Raw genomic sequence first — 21,390 nt, 5'->3', positions numbered from 1 at the left:
TAAAAACCATAATTCTTTACTCAAAGGTTTTTCTGACCATTGAATCATCAGTCTAACACTGTGCAGTAGGTACAGTAGGTACAATGCTTTTCTTTTTAGTTTATTTAATGTCCAAAAATGGCTGCCGTGAAAACTGTGATTTTACTAGAATCTAGGCCCTAGGACCAACTGAAAATTAAACTGTTTGATTACATTACATTACATTACAGTCATTTAGCAGACGCTTTTATCCAAAGCGACTTACAATAAGTGTATTCAACATAGGTAGGGAACGAAAACTACTAATCACCAGAAGTTTTAAGTACATTTCCTGCAAAAACAAGCAACCAAGAGTATACCTAGCGCTAAGGTAAAAGTGCAATATATCAGCTACCTACTTTCTTAAACAGATGAGACAAAAATGGCAAAATCAAATGAGCACGAGCTAAAACAAATAAGTGTATCGACTAAACAAGATCCAATAAAACAATACAAAAATAAAACAAGAGTTCGTACAACTAGTTAACAACAAGTAGGCCAGGCAAAGAGGAAGGATAGTGTTTCCTGAAGAGGTGGGTTTTCAGCCTGCGGCGAAAGATGGGCAGTGACTCTGCTGTCCTGACATCAGTGGGAAGTTCATTCCACCACTGTGGGGCCAGAACAGAAAAAAGTCGTGACCGTGTTGATCGACCAGAAGGACCGTTGAGTGGCGAGGGAGTCAGTCGCCCCGAGGTGGCAGACCGGAGTGGTCGGGCAGGGGTGTGGGCATTGACCAAAACCCGGAGGTAAGAAGGAGCTGTTCCTTTCACTGCTTGCCATTCCCAGTGGATGAGGTGATCTGCTATTTGTTCTTAACTTTGGTGGTGGGAACCAGGCTACTGTTCAGGTCTATTTGCAACGTTGCAACTAGTTGTTGAAACCACTTGCAACGTTATCCTAAAACTGCACCAACCTGCAATGGGTCAATTCAGACCCCTGCAATTTCTTGTTAACTCTTGAGAGTGTACAAATGTACACTCTCAAGAGTTAAATTAATACTGAGGATACCGTGTAGATCCCAGAGATTTTAACAAAGGCATCAAATGGGGGGTTCATGGTCTAATGCAAATCAAACTGGGGAACTAAACTATACTGGAATCCCTATCCACACTGTGAATTCCTCTGTGCTTATTTTATACAGAGAGAGTGCACAATGGTTCCATTTAAAGTGCACGCTCTGACCGTAAAAAGGGTTTGCTTGGACAGCTGGTGGTCCCCGAACCAGTGTGTTATAGTTGCATAGCTGGATTGAAAACCAGAGAGAAGCAGCTGTGAAGTATCTCAGTTCATTTCTCATTTCATTTGCTTCAGTAACACAATCTCATCACTTGGGGGCAGCATGGTTCTTTCTTATAATAATAATAATCTCTAATTTATATAGTGCTTTTCAAAGTACTCAAAGACGCTTGATTAGACAAAAGAGAAACTTTATTAGGAAAAAACACACTACGAAAAGGCTAAGAGTAAGGAATAAAAACAGTGGAATTACATGACCTTTGAGGAGGTCAAAGAGTGCCTTGTAGGTGGTGAGTAGTATGTTGAAGTGGATTCTTTGTTTGGCTGGGAGCCAGTATAGGTTGTGGAGGACTGCTGTGATATGGTCTCTAGTAGCAGGCGGGCAGCTGACTTCTGGACATATTGAAGTGTATTGAGGACTTTGGAGGTGGTGCCATGGAGGATACTGTTGAAATATTCGAGCCGGGATGACCATTGCTTTCTCCTACAGCTTGTATAGTCCTAAAACCTCCTGTAAAGAAGGAAAGGTCACATAACATAATGTCACAGCAGGGGTCTTCAATGATTCTTCAAGGACCCCTTAGCTGAGAGAAAGAGATGAAGCAGGGACCCCCACTACATCTTGTATAAAAGTGCCTGCTGTATTTATAGCCACAGTGACGGCATCAAACATGCACAAAATAATCACAACACAATATTCAAATGAGCACAAAACATGTGCACATTTATTAAATGGAAACTACACTAACAAAGTGTCAATTCATTAATTGCAAGTTACACACAAGGCAAGGCAAGTGTATTTGTACAACACATTTCAACAACAAGGCAATGCAATGTACTTTATATTGTGCTCTGTTACAAACTGTCACTTTTAAATAGCAAAGAGGAAGGGTGAGGGCAAACACACACACACACAGACACACACACACACACACACACACACACACACACACACACACACACACACAGACAAGCGATTTTAGCCTCTGTCAGTAGGGAGGGGCAAGATTTTGTCGGGTGGGTAGACAAAATGGAACTCTGACTGGTATTATTTTACATAACATTATTTTTTGGAATTGGAAATAATAAACTATATTCAAATGGCGGCCATTTTTTCATTTTGCATTGAAGAAACGGGGTGGCATTTCACTTAATTAACTTAACTTAATAGCAAAATGGCCGCCGTGTGAATATGGTCTTCAGAGACCACACCCCCTTGTCACCCTGCATAATAATACATATGTACAGAGTAGACCAGTGGAGTGCTCCAGCATTTTATTTGGGTTTTCTCTTCTGAAGTGACCAGATATTTTACTTTCTGATTCAAGTTGTCCCCCTTTCTTTCTTTCTTTCTTTCTTTCTTTCTTTCTTTCTTGTGTTCCTCTTCAACATAATCAGAATCATCTTTATTGTCACATCACAGGTTAAAGGTGTAAAGAAGTGGGTGAAATTATTTTTTGTGTAGCTCCATTTTAGTTATTTTCAGAAAGAAAAGAAGACGGGGATGGGGGGGTAAGGAGAGAATAAAAGATTAATTAAACAAAGATATGTGCATACTGTATGTGCATGAGGTTAGACACAAGGTACAGTATGTACATGAGGTTAGACATAGGATGCATAAGGTACAGCATGTATATGAGGAGACATAAGGTGCATGAGCAGCAAATATATACTGTTCATGATATGTGCAATAATCCAGACTGTCGTCTTCTTGGAAACAGATGATGTAACATCATATCTTTAATCTGATTGGCTGATTCTTCTAAACTACAGAACAGATCCTCCTTCATTCTTTTTCAGACTCCAGAACTTCTCTTTCAGTAAACATCTATTTATTCTGATCTGTTTATTCTGATCTGTTTATTCTCATCTGTTTATTCTGATCTGTTTATTCTCATCTGTTTATTCTGATCTGTTTATTCTCATCTGTTTATTCTCATCTATTAAATTCAGTTCAGTTTTGATCAGTGATGATGAAGATTACAGCCACTCTCCTCATCCTCTCCTCTGTACTTCATGTCAAAGCGATCCCAGGAAGTAAGTACATTATATTTATGTTATTATATAATATATACATTTATATCTACTGTTATTATATAACACCAAATATGAACAATGCACAATACAAACAAATGACACACACACACACACACACACACACACACACACACACACACACACACACACACACACACACACACACACACACACACACACACACACACACACACACACACACACACACACACACACACACACACTCCTTATTGAATCTTGAATGTTGGTCCAAATACATAAACATTAAAACAGATGTTAGGAACTGTTGTTGTGACATCATGAAATAAATCATTCTGTATGAATGATTTATTTTGGTTCTTATATCACTTCATATAAGAACCAAACATGCAGTGGTGTAAAGTAACTAATTACATTTACTCAAGTACTGTACTCAGGTACAATTTTGAGGTGCTTATACAGTACTTAATCTTTACTGGAGTATTTCCAATTTCCAGTACTTTTACTTCTACTACACTACATCTCACAGGCAAATATTGTACTTTTACTCCACTACAATTATTTGAAAACTTTAGTTACTAGTTACTTTGCAGATATAAATTATCACATTATAAAAAATACATTAAACACTTTAGCCCTATGTTATACCTAGGCTATTTGAAAATATTATCAAAAATTTTAGCATTTTTACTTTTGGTACTTTAAATACATTTTTATAGCAATACTTTTGTACTTTTACTCAAGTAAAGTTTGAATTCTGGACTTTTACTTGTAACAGAGTACTTCTAAATTGCAGTATTGATACTTTTATTTAAGTAAAATATCTGAGTCGTTTTTCCACCACTGCAAACATGATTGTTTAACATGATGATTATGTGTTATTGTCACTGTGAAGAAGTTTGTTGTTGAATTTAATGTCATCTTTGTTTTATTTCCAGTGTTCCATGAGCACATTAAAGTCACTGGCTGTTCAGACACAGTTAAAGACCCATATAAAGAGTTCATGTTGGCACTGGATGGTGAAGTGATGGCGTACGCAGACTTCAACAAAGGGAAGGTGGTGGAGCCTCAGCCTCCGTTTGTAGATCATATGACCTACGGTGCACGATTTTATGAAAGAGCTTTGAATGAGCAGGCGATCTGCAAACACAACCTGGACATCATTCGCACTGCCTTGAAGAAACCACCAGTGAAAGGTACATGAATACTATGAACACAATAGTTATTAACTAAAACGGTTGAATATATTTAACATTAATGAAAATGTTTAAACATGTATATTAAGCATTTATGGTGAAATATTTTCTAAATAATATGTATTTCTAGTAAACATGAATATGTGCTCAAGGTGCTTTACTTTTATTTTTTTACAACATATGCATTAGTATCTGCTCTGTACAGCCTGAGCTGTAGGTAAGGTGTAGATGGTACAACTATGTAGATGCAGTGGTGTGTTCTACCGTGTTACACTATATACGTATGTATACTGTGCAGATTATTATTATTTTTAAAGCGTATAACATCCAAAAAGCGTCAGAGTAAGTGTATCCAGTGTTAATTTGGTGAATCTATCTCTGGTGGGACACTATTTTAAAGAGGTCACGCGCACGTGTCTTAACACCTACACTACAGGTCACACAATGGACAATTGATATGCATCTATAGGCTCATTCCTATGTTAATTCACCTGGTGTGACACCCGGCAGTCGGCAGCCTTTGTTGAGGTGTGAACTTAAGGGTTATTTTAATCCATGCATGTGTGTGTGTGTGTGTGTGTGTGTGTGTGTGTGTGTGTTCCTGCTCAAAAGACTGGTGGGACGGCGTGTTACCGCGGCCCATGACCAATGACCACTGAGTATCTGATACACTTTACCTTATTTATTTGGATTTTCAATTAAAAGACATATGAATCATGTCAAAATACAAGATAGAATCAGAATCAGAATCAGAATCAGGTTTATTGTCACATCACAGGTTTACAAGGTAAAAAAGTGTGTGAAATTCGTTTTTGTACATCACTCCCATCGCAACGTTAAATTCCGTAGAAAGAAGAGTGGGGAGAGAGAAGAAGAGAGGGGTAGGGGGTTAAGTGGGAAGGAGATCAACAGAGAACAATAGAAGGCCAAAAACAAGTTATCTACATATTTACAAAGTACCTGAGATAGGAGACAAACTAAGGTGCCTGAGCATAGCAGCAATGTATGTATACTGTGCATGATATACTTATAGACGCTAAGGTGCTTAATAATACGATTATACAACAGTTACCATCAAAATGTTCCTGTGATTCATGAATTACATTACAGAGGTGAGTAACTAAGTACATGTTTCTCAAGTACTGTACTTAAGTACAATTTTGAGGCATTTGTACTTTACTCAAGTATTTCCAATGTCCAATACTTTTACTTCTACTCCACTACATCTCGGAGGCAAATATTGTACTTTTAATCCACTACAATTATTTGAAAACTTTAGTTACTAGTTACTTTGTAGATTTTGATTATTGTTACAAAACATATAGTAACAACTTCAGCCCTAAAGGCCATTTGAAAAGCCGATCTACAAGCTCACAATGCGTCACTAATCACGATTTGATGCATTGTGAGCTTGTAGATCTGCTATTTTCAAAATATTTGTATACATTTCAAAACTTGAAATGGGACATTTTGTATAATGAGTATTTTTACTTTTGGTACTTGTAGCAACTCATAATGTAACTAGAAAAAGTGCTCCTCGGAGCACAGGTCTCCGCCAGGTCAGGTAGGTTATTGTGGCCTCCTGGTGGCGCTATAATAGGCCAATGTGAAAAGGGTGGCATTTCTTCTTAGGCCTTTCAATGGGACACTGCATTCATGATTTGAGGCATTTTGTTCCAAAAATGTGTTTTGCTAAATTAGACCTGCTGGTGGCGCTATAAAGGCCAATGTGAATGTAAAAAGGGGGGCATTTCTTCCTCGGCCTAGTGGGAATTTGCATGCAAACTTTCACGGAAATTGCACACTGCATTCATGTTTTGAGGCATTTTGTTTAAAACTGACCAATCCTGCAAACTTTGGAAGCCACTGTAAGCCAAATAGGATGGAATATGAAATATCGGACAGATCCATCAGAATCACATGACTATGGAGATGCAGATGCAGATGTTTTTTGGACAGAATCTGAAGGAATAATCTCCAAAAATGTATTTTACATAAGTCGGCCTCCTGGTGGCGCTGTAAAAAGCAGATGTGAAAAATGCAGTCCAATGTTTTTCCTTGGCCTCTAGGGAGTGTGCGTGCAAAGTTTCACGCAGATCGGTGCAGTTATAGTTAAAAATGCAAATCGGCCAGTTATAGCGCCACCATGAGGCTGATTTGAAAATGTTCAAGTGGCATTTCTTCCTCGGCCTAGTGGGAATGTGCGTGTGCAATTTTATGGAAATGGCAAGCTGCGTTCATGATTGGAGGCAGTTTGTTCAAAACGGACCAATCCTGCAAACTTTGGAAGCCAACCTTAGCCAATGAGGATGCATTATGGGAAATCGGACAGATCCGGGTTGATCACATGACTATAGAGATACTGTGTACCGATTTGCATGACTTTTGCTGTAGGTGTAATGGGAAAAAATGGGTTTTGCACAAATCGGCCTCCTGGTGGCGCTATAACAGGCTCATGTGAAAAATGTGGGGCAGAGGTTCTGAATTGGCATCCAGGGAGTGTGTGTGCACAGTTTCGCAGCGACCGGGCCAACGGTGCCGGAGATTAGCTGGTAACACACAGACAGGACACACGGACACACACACGGACGGACGGACGGACGGAGGTTAAAACATACTCTCTCGCCATGCCTTTCGGCCTGGCGGAGACAATAACGGCTCATAATGTAATAACGGTTCATAATGTAATAACGGTTCATAATGTAATAATTTAAATGTAATAAAAACTCATAATGTAACTAGAAAAAGTGCTCCTCGGAGCACAGGTCTCCGCCAGGTCAGGTAGGTTATTGTGGCCTCCTGGTGGCGCTATAATAGGCCAATGTGAAAAGGGTGGCATTTCTTCTTAGGCCTTTCAATGGGACACTGCATTCATGAGTTGAGGCATTTTGTTCCAAAAATGTGTTTTGCTAAATTAGACCTGCTGGTGGCGCTATAAAGGCCAATGTGAATGTGAAAAGGGGGGCATTTCTTCCTCGGCCTAGTGGGAATCTTCATACAAACTTTCACGGAAATTGCACATTGCATTCATGTTTTGAGGCATTTTGTTTAAAACTGACCAATCCTGCAAACTTTGGAAGCCACTGTAAGCCAAATAGGATGGAATATGAAATATCGGACAGATCCATCAGAATCACATGACTATGGAGATACTGTGTACCAATATGCGTGATTTTTGGACAGAATCTGAATGAATAATATCCAAAAATGTATTGTACTTAAGTCGGCCTCCTGGTGGCGCTGTAAATGGCAGATGTGAAAAATGCAGTGCAGATGTTTTTCCTTGGTCTCTAGGGAGTGTGCGTGCAAAGTTTCACGCAGATCGGTGCAGTTATAGTTAAAAATGCAAATCGGCGTGTTATAGCGCCACCATGAGGCTGATTTGAAACATGTCAAGTGGCATTTCTTCCGCGGCCTAGTGAGAATGTGTGTGTGCAAGTTTATGGAAATGGCAAGCTGCGTTCATGATTTGAGGCAGTTTGTTCAAAACGGACCAATCCTGGAAACTTTGGAAGCCAACCTTAGCCAATGAGGATGGAATATGGGAAATCGGACAGATCAGGGTTGATCACATGACTATAGAGATACTGTGTACCGATTTGCATGACTTTTGGTTGAAAACTGTATGAGTAATGGGGAAAAAGAGGTTTTGCACAAATCGGCCTCCTGGTGGCGCTATAAATGGCCCATGTGAAAAATGTGGGGCAGAGGTTCTGAATTGGCATCCAGGGAGTGTGTGTGCACAGTTTCGCAGCGACCGGGTCAACGGTGCCGGAGATTAGCTGGTAACACACAGACAGGACACACGCACGCACACACACACGGACGGACGGACGGACGGAGGGTAAAACATACTCTCTCGCCATGCCTTCGGCCTGGCGGAGACAATAATCAGCTCATAATGTAATAAAAAAATGAGCGCATAACGTAATAACAGATTTTTCTATAATGTAATAATGTAATAATGTGTTACATTATAAATCTCACATAGCCGTATAATTAGCTTATAATGTAATAAAAGTTCATAATGTGATAATGTCTCATATTGTTGAGAAAAGTAAAGTGTTACATCATAATAATCATTATCAGTATCAGTATCATGGTCAGTATCAGTATCATGGTCAGTACCATGGTCAGTACCATGGTCAGTATCATGGTCAGTATCAGTATCATGGTCAGTACCATGGTCAGTACCATGGTCAGTATCATGGTTAGTACCATGGTCAGTACCATGGTCAGTATCTAGGTCAGTACCATGGTCAGTATCATGGTCAGTACCATGGTCAGTACCATGGTCAGTACCATGGTCAGTATCATGGTCAGTATCATGGTCAGTACCATGGTCAGTATCATGGTCAGTATCCCGGTCCGTTCGTGTGTCCGTGTGTCCGTCCGTGTGTCTGTTTGTGAACAGCTAATCTCCGGCACCGTTAGCCCGGCCGCTGTGAAACTGTGCACACACACTCCCTGGATGCCAAAGCCGAACCTCTGCCCCACATTTTTCAGCTTGTCCTGTTATAGCGCCACCAGGAGGCTGATTTGTGCAAAACACACAGTATCTATATAGTCATCTGATCAACACGTATCTCTCCGATTTTTTATATTCTATATATTGGCCGATAGGAGGCAGTTAGTGTTGATATTATACAGATGATAATATAACTGAACATTAATGACATTTTTCATTGTCTGTTTCCAGATGGATATGTGTTCTATGTGGCTACCCGCTGTGTGTTTAACTCCAGTGAGCTGAAGGACATACAGTTCATACAGTCATATAATTTCGATGGTGATGAGTACCGCAGGTGGGACAGTAGAGTAGATCAGTGGGTTGGATACACTGAGTTTGGTGTGAAGAACGCAGAGCGCATGAATAAAGATCCTACACTGCTGGCTTATATGAGATCACAACGAGAGGCAGGCTGCAAACACAGCATTGAGATCGACTACTCCTCTGTTCTGAACAAGAGAGGTGAGCTGATCTCAGAGCAGCACTCAACACTCATCACCTCATAAACTATAACACAAAATCACATGATTCTATTCAGAGATGATTAATGGTGTTAATATTGATCTGATAATGATTATAAAACATTACTTAATCTGCTGACAAACATTTGAGATCCTCTTAAACACTTAAAGGGATAGTTCACCCCAAAAATTACTTATTTTCTATCAATTACACCTCATGAAGCCTTGAATTCATGGAGATTTTTTAGTTTTTGTCGCATTCCTGAGACAATAATTTGATTGATTCATTTGGAAAGATGCTAATGTCTCTGGTAGGAGACTCAAAGGAGACTCTTTGAGTGTCCTATCGGCAGTGCCGGATTTATAGGAGCCGAGGTCCATGGGCTAGAGTAATTTTCGAGGCCCCCATTCGCGGGAAAAATGCGCGAAAAATGATCGCGGTTTTGGGCGAATTGGGTTAGTTTTTTTTCTCCAGAAGGGAGAAGAGTCTAGGACGTGAGGAGCGTTGTCCAGGGTGTTTTAGAGAAGATTCTGACAGCTTCCCTGTGTTAGCTGATCTGAGTGAGCGGGAGGGGTTGTAAGCCTGTTGATGCTTTCTAGATCATTTGGATCTCATTTGGATAATATACAATTATTAATGATAATGACATGTTCAAATGACGGGTATATATTAATAAGGGTAATAATAATAATAACTAGAAAAAGTGCTCCTCGGAGCACAACTCTCCGCCAGAAGACTTGTGTTGGTTCGAAGGTCGCGAAGGTCGCTATCCCTCTTGTATATGTAAGTGTCCTATCCATCCTGTCTGGGTAAGTGTCCTCTTCCGTCCTGTCTGTGTAAGTGTCCTATCCCTCCTGTCCTATCCGTCCTGTCTATATAAGTGTCCTATCTGTCCTATCTGTCCAATAAGACAGATAGGAACAATTGGACCGCGACTACCTGACTACTTCCGGTTCGAAGGTCTGGGAGTGAGCTAGTGGCCGGATTTTCGGTATTGGAATCTGGCTTATCACAGTGACACATGTATTTATAGGTCGCTATCCCTCTTGTATATGTAAGTGTCCTATCCAACCTGTCTGGGTAAGTGTCCTCTTCCGTTCTGTCTGTGTGAGTGTCCTATCCCTCCTGTCTGTATAAGTGTCCTATGTCATATCCCTCCTGTCTATATAAATGTCCTATCTGTCCTATCTGCCAATTATGTATCAGCCATGCAGCCATTTCATGGTTCCCGTCTTACCTCACTCTGACAGTGGCGGAGACACTGTCAGAGTGATGCCATGTATATATAGGCCCGGTGGCGTCACTAGCCAATCAGATCACAGTATTTCACGTGTCACGTGAGGCTTGACCAATCGGTGTGTCATGTTTAGAAAGTGAAAACGCAGTGATAACAATACTCTCCTGGCGGAGAGTAATAACTAGAAAAAGTGCTCCTCGGAGCACAACTCTCCGCTGTTGGGAATGTTGGGAATGTTCTATCTGTATAAGTGTCCTATCCGTCCTGTCTGTATAAGTGTCCTATCCCTCCTGTCTGTATAAGTGTCCTATCCGTCCTGTCTATGTAAGTGTCCTATCCGTCCTGTCTGTGTAAGTGTCCTATCCGTCCTGTCTGTGTAAGTGTCCTATCCAATTGTTACAGTATCCGCCATTTCTCAACCATTTCGTGATTGTTCCTGTCTTACCTCACTCTTACCAGACTTGTGTTGGGAATGTTGGGAATGTTCTAATTCTTATGTTCTAACTGTCCTATCCATCCTGTCTGTGTATAAGTGTCCGATCCGTCCTGTCTGTATAAGTGTCCTATCCGTCCTGTCTATGTAAGTGTCCTATCCCTCCTGTCTGTGTAAGTGTCCTATCCCTCCTGTCTGTATAAGTGTCCTATCCGTCCTGTCTGTATACTGTAAGTGTCCTATCCGTCCTGTCTGTATACTGTAAGTGTCCTATCCGTCCTGTCTGTGTAAGTGTCATATCCCTCCTGTCTATGTAAGTGTCCTATCCGTCCTGTCTGTGTAAGTGTTCTATCCGTCCTGTCTGTATAAGTGTCCTATCCGTCCTGTCTGTATAAGTGTCCTATCCGTCCTGTCTGTATAAGTGTCCTATCCGTCCTGTCTGTGTACTGTAAGTGTCCTATCCGTCTGTGTAAGTGTCATATCCCTCCTGTCCATATAAGTGTCCTATCTGTCCTATTTGCTAATTATGTATCAGCCATGCAGCCATTTCGTGATGGTTCCTGTCTTACCTCACTTTGGCAGTGGCAAGACACTGCCAAAGTGACGCCATGTATTTATACAATATTTCACCGTATTGTCACGTGTCACGTGAGGCTTGACCAATCGGTGTGTCATATTTAGAAAGTGAAAACAAAACTCTCCTGCGGAGAGTAATAATAATAATAATAACTAGAAAAAGTGCTCCTCGGAGCACAACTCTCCGCTGTTGGGAATGTTGGGAATGTTCTATCTGTATAAGTGTCCTATCCGTCCTGTCTGTATAAGTGTCCTATCCCTCCTGTCTGTATAAGTGTCCTATCCGTCCTGTCTATGTAAGTGTCCTATAAATACATGGCCAAAGTGACGCCATGTATTTATACAATATTTCACCGTATTGTCAAGTGTCACGTGAGGCTTGACCAATCGGTGTGTCATATTTAGAAAGTGAAAACAAAACTCTCCTGCGGAGAGTAATAATAATAATAACTAGAAAAAGTGCTCCTCGGAGCACAACTCTCCGCTGTTGGGAATGTTGGGAATGTTCTATCTGTATAAGTGTCCTATCCGTCCTGTCTGTATAAGTGTCCTATCCATCCTGTCTGTGTAAGTGTCCTATCCGTCCTGTCTGTGTAAGTGTCCTATCCAATTGTTACAGTATCCGCCATTTCTCAACCATTTCGTGATTGTTCCTGTCTTACCTCACTCTTACCAGACTTGTGTTGGGAATGTTGGGAATGTTCTAATTCTTATGTTCTAACTGTCCTATCCATCCTGTCTGTATAAGTGTCCGATCCGTCCTGTCTGTATAAGTGTCCTATCCGTCTGTAAAGGTGTCCTATCCGTCTTGTCTGTATAAGTGTCCTATCCGTCCTGTCTATGTAAGTGTCCTATCCCTCCTGTCTGTGTAAGTGTCCTATCCCTCCTGTCTGTGTAAGTGTCCTATCCCTCCTGTCTGTATAAGTGTCCTATCCGTCCTGTCTGTATACTGTAAGTGTCCTATCCGTCCTGTCTGTGTAAGTGTCATATCCGTCCTGTCTGTGTAAGTGTCATATCCGTCCTGTCTGTGTAAGTGTTCTATCCGTCCTGTCTGTATAAGTGTCCTATCCGTCCTGTCTGTGTACTGTAAGTGTCCTATCCGTCTGTGTAAGTGTCATATCCCTCCTGTCTATATAAGTGTCCTATCTGTCCTATCTGCCAATTATGTATCAGCCATGCAGCCATTTCGTGATGGTTCCTGTCTTACCTCACTTTGACAGTGGCCTATCCGTCCTGTCTGTGTAAGTGTCCTATCCAATTGTTACAGTATCCGCCATTTCTCAACCATTTCGTGATTGTTCCTGTCTTACCTCACTCTTACCAGACTTGTGTTGGGAATGTTGGGAATGTTCTAATTCTTATGTTCTAACTGTCCTATCCATCCTGTCTGTATAAGTGTCCGATCCGTCCTGTCTGTATAAGTGTCCTATCCGTCTGTAAAGGTGTCCTATCCGTCTTGTCTGTATAAGTGTCCTATCCGTCCTGTCTATGTAAGTGTCCTATCCCTCCTGTCTGTGTAAGTGTCCTATCCCTCCTGTCTGTGTAAGTGTCCTATCCCTCCTGTCTGTATAAGTGTCCTATCCGTCCTGTCTGTATACTGTAAGTGTCCTATCCGTCCTGTCTGTGTAAGTGTCATATCCGTCCTGTCTGTGTAAGTGTCATATCCGTCCTGTCTGTGTAAGTGTTCTATCCGTCCTGTCTGTATAAGTGTCCTATCCGTCCTGTCTGTGTACTGTAAGTGTCCTATCCGTCTGTGTAAGTGTCATATCCCTCCTGTCTATATAAGTGTCCTATCTGTCCTATCTGCCAATTATGTATCAGCCATGCAGCCATTTCGTGATGGTTCCTGTCTTACCTCACTTTGACAGTGTCAAAGACACTGCCAAAGTGATGCCATGTATTTATACAGTATTTCACCGTATTGTCACGTGTCACGTGAGGCTTGACCAATCGGTGTGTCATATTTAGAAAGTGAAAACAATACTCTCCTGCGGAGAGTAATAATAATAATAACTAGAAAAAGTGCTCCTCGGAGCACAACTCTCCGCCAGAAGACTTGTGTTGGTTCGAAGGTCGCGAAGGTCGCTATCCCTCTTGTATATGTAAGTGTCCTATCCATCCTGTCTGGGTAAGTGTCCTCTTCCGTTCATTCTGTGTAAGTGTCCTATCCCTCCTGTCCTATCCGTCCTGTCTATGTAAGTGACATATCCCTCCTGTCTATATAAGTGTCCTATCTGTCCTATCTGTCCAATAAGACAGATAGGAACAATTGGACCGCGACTACTTGACTACTTCCGGTTCGAAGGTCTGGGAGTGAGCTAGTGGCCGGATTTTCGGTATTGGAATCTGGCTTATCACAGTGACACATGTATTTATAGGTCGCTATCCCTCTTGTATATGTAAGTGTCCTATCCAACCTGTCTGGGTAAGTGTCCTCTTCCGTTCTGTCTGTGTGAGTGTCCTATCCCGCCTGTCTGTATAAGTGTCCTATGTCATATCCCTCCTGTCTATATAAATGTCCTATCTGTCCTATCTGCCAATTATGTATCAGCCATGCAGCCATTTCATGGTTCCCGTCTTACCTCACTCTGACAGTGGCGGAGACACTGTCAGAGTGATGCCATGTATATATAGGCCCGGTGGCGTCACTAGCCAATCAGATCACAGTATTTCACGTGTCACGTGAGGCTTGACCAATCGGTGTGTCATGTTTAGAAAGTGAAAACGCAGTGATAACAATACTCTCCTGGCGGAGAGTAACTAGAAAAAGTGCTCCTCGGAGCACAACTCTCCGCCAGAAGACTTGTGTTGGTTCGAAGGTCGCGAAGGTCGCTATCCCTCTTGTATATGTAAGTGTCCTATCCATCCTGTCTGGGTAAGTGTACTCTTCCGTTCATTCTGTGTAAGTGTCCTATCCCTCCTGTCCTATCCGTCCTGTCTATGTAAGTGTCATATCCCTCCTGTCTATATAAGTGTCCTATCTGTCCTATCTGTCCAATAAGACAGATAGGAACAATTGGACCGCGACTACTTGACTACTTCCGGTTCGAAGGTCTGGGAGTGAGCTAGTGGCCGGATTTTCGGTATTGGAATCTGGCTTATCACAGTGACACATGTATTTATAGGTCGCTATCCCTCTTATATATGTAAGTGTCCTATCCAACCTGTCTGGGTAAGTGTCCTCTTCCGTTCTGTCTGTGTGAGTGTCCTATCCCTCCTGTCTGTATAAGTGTCCTATGTCATATCCCTCCTGTCTATATAAATGTCCTATCTGTCCTATCTGCCAATTATGTATCAGCCATGCAGCCATTTCATGGTTCCCGTCTTACCTCACTCTGACAGTGGCAGAGACACTGTCAGAGTGATGCCATGTATATATAGGCCCGGTGGCGTCACTAGCCAATCAGATCACAGTATTTCACGTGTCTCGTGAGGCTTGACCAATCGGTGTGTCATGTTTAGAAAGTGAAAACGCAGTGATAACAATACTCTCCTGGCGGAGAGTAACTAGAAAAAGTGCTCCTCGGAGCACAACTCTCCGCTGTTGGGAATGTTGGGAATGTTCTATCTGTATAAGTGTCCTATCCGTCTTGTCTGTATAAGTGTCCTATCCCTCCTGTCTGTATAAGTGTCCTATCCGTCCTGTCTGTGTAAGTGTCCTATCCGTCCTGTCTGTGTAAGTGTCCCATCCAATTGTTACAGTATCCGCCATTTCTCAACCATTTCGTGATTGTTCCTGTCTTACCTCACTCTTACCAGACTTGTGTTGGGAATGTTGGGAATGTTCTAATTCTTATGTTCTAACTGTCCTATCCATCCTGTCTGTATAAGTGTCCGATCCGTCCTGTCTGTATAAGTGTCCTATCCGTCTTGTCTGTATAAGTGTCCTATCCGTCCTGTCTATGTAAGTGTCCTATCCCTCCTGTCTGTGTAAGTGTCCTATCCCTCCTGTCTGTATAAGTGTCCTATCTGTCCTGTCTGTATACTGTAAGTGTCCTATCCGTCCTGTCTGTATACTGTAAGTGTCCTATCCGTCCTGTCTGTGTAAGTGTCATATCCCTCCTGTCTATGTAAGTGTCCTATCCGTCCTGTCTGTGTAAGTGTTCTATCCGTCCTGTCTGTATAAGTGTCCTATCCGTCCTGTCTGTATAAGTGTCCTATCCGTCCTGTCTGTATAAGTGTCCTATCCGTCCTGTCTGTGTACTGTAAGTGTCCTATCCGTCTGTGTAAGTGTCATATCCCTCCTGTCTATATAAGTGTCCTATCTGTCCTATCTGCCAATTATGTATCAGCCATGCAGCCATTTCGTGATGGTTCCTGTCTTACCTCACTTTGACGGTGACAAAGACACCGTCAAAGTGACGCCATGTATTTATACAGTATTTCACCGTATTGTCACGTGTCACGTGAGGCTTGACCAATCGGTGTGTCATATTTAGAAAGTGAAAACAATACTCTCCTGCGGAGAGTAATTAGAAAGTGAAAACAATACTCTCCTGCGGAGAGTAATAATAATCTTATTTATACAGTGGAGCCCAAAGTGAGACTGAAGTCAGAGACTCCCCCTCGTCGTGGTGAACACACTCACATGCTGAGGTGCAGCAGCTACGACTTCTATCCTAAAGTGATCCTGGTGACCTGGTGGATAGGTCAAGAACCTTTGACCTCCGGTCTCTCCTCTACCAATGAGCTGTCTGATGGAGACTGGTACTACCAGTACCACTCCTACCTGGAGTACACACCCAGGTACACACCTAACAGACACCTATACATAGAAGTACACAACTAATAGACACCTCTACTGGTACTACCTGTGTGTGTGTGTGTGTGTGTGTGTGTGTGTGTGTGTGTGTGTGTGTGTGCGTGTGTGCGTGTGTGCGTGTGTGCGTGTGTGCGTGTGTGCGTGCGTGCGTGCGTGCGTGCGTGCGCGTGTGCGCGTGTGCGCGTGTGCGCGTGTGTGCGTGTGTGTGTGTGTGTGTGTGTGTTACAGATCAGGAGAGAAGATCACATGCATGGTGGAACATCCCAGCCTGACCGCGCCTATCAAGATGGACTGGGGTCAGTTACTGTAATCTAGTGTAATCTACTGTCAAAATAGCAGATATAAAAGCTCATAGCGCGGCACCGAGTGCCGCGCTATGAGCTTGTAGATCTGCTATTTTTTAAAAATTGTGAACATTTGTGCAAATCTTTGAATATATGTATTTTTAAAGCAAACATTTGTAACTGTCAAATGTCTCTCAACATATGTCTTCATTTTTCTGAAGAAATATATCAGTGGTGCTCAAACTTTTTCTTGTCAAGGACCCCCAAATTGATATGTTTTTGGCCGCTGATCCCCATCAAAATATGTTGTTCCAGAAGAAAATGTTTGAGTTAAAAATGTTGTTTAAAAAATAAAAAATATAAATTATATTCAAACATTTGCACAAATGTTCAAGATTTTTCAAAAATAGCAGATCTACAAGCTCATATGAGCTTATTGATTTGATAAAAGCAGATTAAAGACCAGCTTGATTTGATAAAAGCTGATAAAAGACCAGATTGATTTGATAAAAACAGATCAAAGACCAGATTGATTTGATAAAAGCAGATCAAAGACCAGATTGATGTGATAAAAGTAGATCAAAGAGTCATCATGGTTTTATCAATGTGAAAACAAGACTGTTTTCTAAGACAGAACAAGCGCTGATGTTCTTTTTTACAAACTTCCTCACAGTTCTGAGTCTATGACTCTGTCCCAAGATACTTTCTGCACATTCCACAGCCTGGTTTATAATCATCATAGTAAAAGGTTGATTCATGTCTTCTAAAATCTATCATCATATCCTTTGTTTTGGATGTATTTAGCTCTAAGAAGGACATGTCACATCAGGTGACAAACTCCTCAAGGACTGGACCAATAGGGTTGGACTCATTATTACTGAACAGACTCACAATGACTGTGTCGTCTGTTTATTGTCTCCGCCAGGCCGAAAGGCATGGCGAGAGAGTATGTTTTACCCTCCGTCCGTCCGTGTGTGTGTGTGTGTGTGTGTGTGTGTGTCCGTCCTTCTGTCTGTTAACAGCTAATCTCCGCCACCGTTGGCCCTGTCGCTGTGAAACTGCACACACACACTCCCTGGATACCACAGCAGAACCTCTGCCCCACATTTTTCAGATCAGCCTGTCATAGCGCCACCATGAGGCCGACTTTTGCAAAACACATTTTTTGCTATTACTCCTACAGATTTTGTCCAAAAAACACGCAAATCGGTACACAGTATCTCTATAGCCATGTGATCAACACGGATCTGTCTGATTTTCCATATTCCATCCTGATTGGCTAAAATTGGCTTCCAAAGTATGCAGGATTGCTTCATTTGGAACAAAATTCACGTTCACATCAGCCTCATGGTGGCGCTATAACAGGCCAATTCACGTTTTTAGCTATAACTGCACCGATCTGAATCAAACTTTGCACGCACACTCCCTAGAGGCCAAGGAAAAACCTTTGCCCTGCATTTTATGCCTTTTAGAGTGCCACCAGGAGGCTGAGTTTTGTAAAAACAATTGTTTTGCTCTTACTCCTTCAGATTCTGTCCAAAAATCACTCAAATCGGTACACTGTATCTCTATAGTCATGTGATCACGATGGATGTGTCCGATATTTCATATTCCATCCTAGTTGGCTAACATTGGCTTCCAAAGTTTGCAGGATGGATCCCTTTTGAACAAAATTCCTCAAATCATGAACGCAGTGTGCCATTTCCGTGAAATTTTACACGCACATTCCCACTAGGCCGAGGAAGAAATGCCACCCTTTTCACATTGGCCTGTTATAGCGCCACCAGCAGGTCTAATTTAGCAAACCACATTTTTGGAACAAAATGCCTCAAATCATGAAAGCAGTGTCCGATTGTCGTGCAAGGCCTAAGAAGAAATGGCACCCTTTTCACATTGGCCTATTATAGCGCCACCAGGAGGCCACAATAATCTACCTGACCTGGCGGAGACTTGTGCTCCGAGGAGCACTTTTTCTAGTTGTTTATTGTGTTTGGTTGTTGTAGCTTATTGTCAGATGACTCCATGTCTGAGTCAGTGAAGAACAAGGTGTTTTAATCTACTGTAATAATATGATATATGATATAATATAATATAATATAATGTAATATAATATAATATAATATAATATAATATAATATAATATAATATAATATAATATAATATAATATAATATAATATAATATAACATAATATAATATAATATAATTGTATTGTCAGATTTCTCCATGCCAGAGTCAGTGAAGAACAAGGTGGCCATGGGAGCATCAGGTCTGGTTCTGGGTCTGGTCTTTTTCCTGTCTGGATTCATCTACTTCCAGTGGAAGAAACAAGGTGATTAGTATGTTTGATTAACATGTTTTTAACATGTTTCATTAATTATTATACTACCAGTGGAACAAATGAGGTCAGATCAACAGAGGATCACATGACATGTGGAACCCTCACAGAAATGCAAACAAACAAACAAACAAACAAACATGTAAAGCCACAACCTAAACTGGTTTACTGTATATTGGTTTCGAACCTTAACCGGTTTAGACCAGTTTAGATGACCTAGTTAGAGGTCAAAGTGTGTTCTATGTTGTCACATTTAGCTTTAATACATCAGTGTTACATTTAGAGTACACACAATACAGCACATACTGCTTTAACTGTCTCTCTTCTTCTTCTATCAGGTCGTATTCTGGTGCCGACAACCAATGATGATCTTTAGACTCCTCCCACACACCCAGGTTCACTTCCTCTTTCTTTTTACTGAACTTTTTTCTTTTTGTTCATGTATAAAAGTGTATAAAAGTAGAAAACACACAAAAAACAACATGCTTGTGTAAGAAGTGAAACAACTAGCCTGGTAAACCATCCCGGTCGCGTGAATTTACATTATCATGTGTCGTCTGCTTAATTTATTATAATAATGAATCTAATAATCAAATGTAATAATCAAATGATTTGTTGTATCAGACAACACTGTGACAATGTGGTCAGATGAGGGGGGGGGGGGGGGGGGGTTGTGTGTGTTTTCATCAGTTTGATGAACCGCACACACTAATTAGGACTCCCTCTTCCTTTGGTGTGTCGGCTAGGTGGCGTCTAAACCCTGACCTTTAACCTCACATAAACTATGTCTATAAACCTAGCCTTAACCCTAACCTTACTAATAACTTGTTCATGATCTATTAACCATTTATAGCATAGTTTTAAATCATTAAATCTTTAACCATTAACACACATTTAACAAGTTATGAATAACACATTAACTAATAATTTGGGAATGATTCATTTACTATTATAGGGGAATGTTATTCTAAAGTGTTAACATGTTCACACAGTTAATACATTCTGATTCTTAATGGTTTATTGTCTTTTCACAGAACACCTGGGTGTGTTTTCAGAGAAGCAGAGAGTCATCCCTGGTGGAGAGAGGAGGAAATACATGTGTGTCCATTCAGCTTTTAAATACTCATAACAGCAGCACAATGATGACATCATCAACCTTTTTCACTAATGTGTCCTTTAAACAATTAAAAATGCTAATTGGCTAGCTAAGGCTAACGATAATTACTGTCTTTTCCCGGTGTTTCGCCACCAAAGGAAGAGGGAGTCCCAATTAGTGTGGGCGGATCATCAACTTACTTTGTATAGTTTCTGTCTTCAGAAAACACAAACGTAATATTTCAGTTCTACACTATATTGAAACATACAATAAATGATCACACACACACAATCAGAGTTCTTCATAACATATATAATATTAATATCCATCTGAATGGAAGTCAGTCAACCATGTTTGTGATTGACCATGAGTCATTTATTATTATGGAATCATTTATAATGTATGATAATTAATGTGTTACGATCATCATGACATCACTGTTTCCCTGTGATGGGTGTACCTGGTCCTCTAGGGTGGTCTGAGGTGATGGGTGGACCTAAACCCTCTAGGGTGGTCTGAGGTGATGTGTGGACCTGGTCCTCTATGGTGGTCTGAGGTGATGTGTGGACCTAAACCCTCTAGGGTGGTCTGAGGTGATGTGTGGACCTAAACCCTCTAGGATGGTCTGAGGTGATGTGTGGACCTGGTCCTCTAGGGTGGTCTGAGGTGATGGGTGGACCTGGTCCTCTAGGGTGGTCTGAGGTGATTATTTATCTTTCCGTTTTTCAGCTCCACTGTTGTGTTTCTATCCGTTCCTTCCCCCCTGGGATCTGGGCCCCTGATCATGAATGGTTTGAAGTTCAGATGTTAGATTTTGGCTTTAATTTGCTTGGTTTGAATGGAATGTCACAATATCAATAAAGGAATGAGAAAACATCATTGTGCCTCATGTTCTCTTACATTTCACTGCAGGTGGGTTGCCAATTTCAACCAATCAAGAGAGAGTGCCCATTCACAATATAGAGCTATTTAACACTGTTACTGAACAAACACTCTATAGTAATGATTACTATCACAATATAGAGCTATTTAACACGGTTACTGAACAAACACTCTATACATGTACGTGTTGTAAATGAAGGAAGTGCCAAAACCAGAAATTCCGCCATGACGCTCGTGACAGACAAGCGTCATGTGAACCCTGGCTAGTTTTTTTACATAAAGTCCCTCAGTTTGGCTGTTGTGATGTGACACTATTGTGAGCATGTACTGTATATCTGCTATTTT

The 21,390-nt window shown here is 41.3% G+C and overlaps 1 protein-coding gene and 1 long non-coding RNA gene across 2 annotated transcripts; both read left to right on the top strand.

Annotated features, from left to right (window-relative positions):
• The first annotated feature begins 3,143 nt into the window (after positions 1 to 3,143).
• On the top strand, positions 3,144 to 20,342 carry LOC311043021 (H-2 class II histocompatibility antigen, E-S beta chain-like). Its single transcript, XM_084054148.1, has 8 exons — positions 3,144 to 3,291; positions 4,209 to 4,466; positions 9,166 to 9,438; positions 16,214 to 16,430; positions 16,675 to 16,742; positions 18,948 to 19,061; positions 19,406 to 19,462; positions 20,102 to 20,342. The coding sequence occupies exons 1-7, from the start codon at positions 3,225 to 3,227 to the stop codon at positions 19,441 to 19,443; spliced, it is 1,035 nt and encodes a 344-aa protein (XP_083910274.1). The 5' UTR covers positions 3,144 to 3,224; the 3' UTR covers positions 19,444 to 19,462; positions 20,102 to 20,342.
• Positions 20,343 to 20,578: 236 nt separating this feature from the next.
• Positions 20,579 to 21,040, top strand: LOC311043648. Its single transcript, XR_014600624.1, has 2 exons — positions 20,579 to 20,793; positions 20,866 to 21,040. It is a non-coding gene; the product is annotated as an uncharacterized lncRNA (long non-coding RNA).
• The last annotated feature ends 350 nt before the right edge of the window (positions 21,041 to 21,390 follow it).

Source organism: Gymnoscopelus microlampas (assembly GCF_963454915.1).
Source record: "Gymnoscopelus microlampas genome assembly, chromosome: 4".
Lineage (NCBI taxonomy): Eukaryota > Metazoa > Chordata > Actinopteri > Myctophiformes > Myctophidae > Gymnoscopelus > Gymnoscopelus microlampas.
Note: the sequence above shows the minus strand (reverse complement) of the source record. Positions and strands in the feature narration are given on the sequence as shown.

What these genes read in the sequence shown, in the direction of transcription:
- LOC311043021 (XM_084054148.1), top strand. Translation starts at nt 3,225, where the DNA reads ATGATGAAGATTACAGCCACTCTCCTCATCCTCTCCTCTGTACTTCAT. An exon ending in GAAGAAACCACCAGTGAAAG is followed by an intron (nt 4,467 to 9,165) that starts GTACATGAATAC and finishes GTCTGTTTCCAG; the next exon opens with ATGGATATGTGTTCTATGTG. An exon ending in CTCTGTTCTGAACAAGAGAG is followed by an intron (nt 9,439 to 16,213) that starts GTGAGCTGATCT and finishes TTATTTATACAG; the next exon opens with TGGAGCCCAAAGTGAGACTG.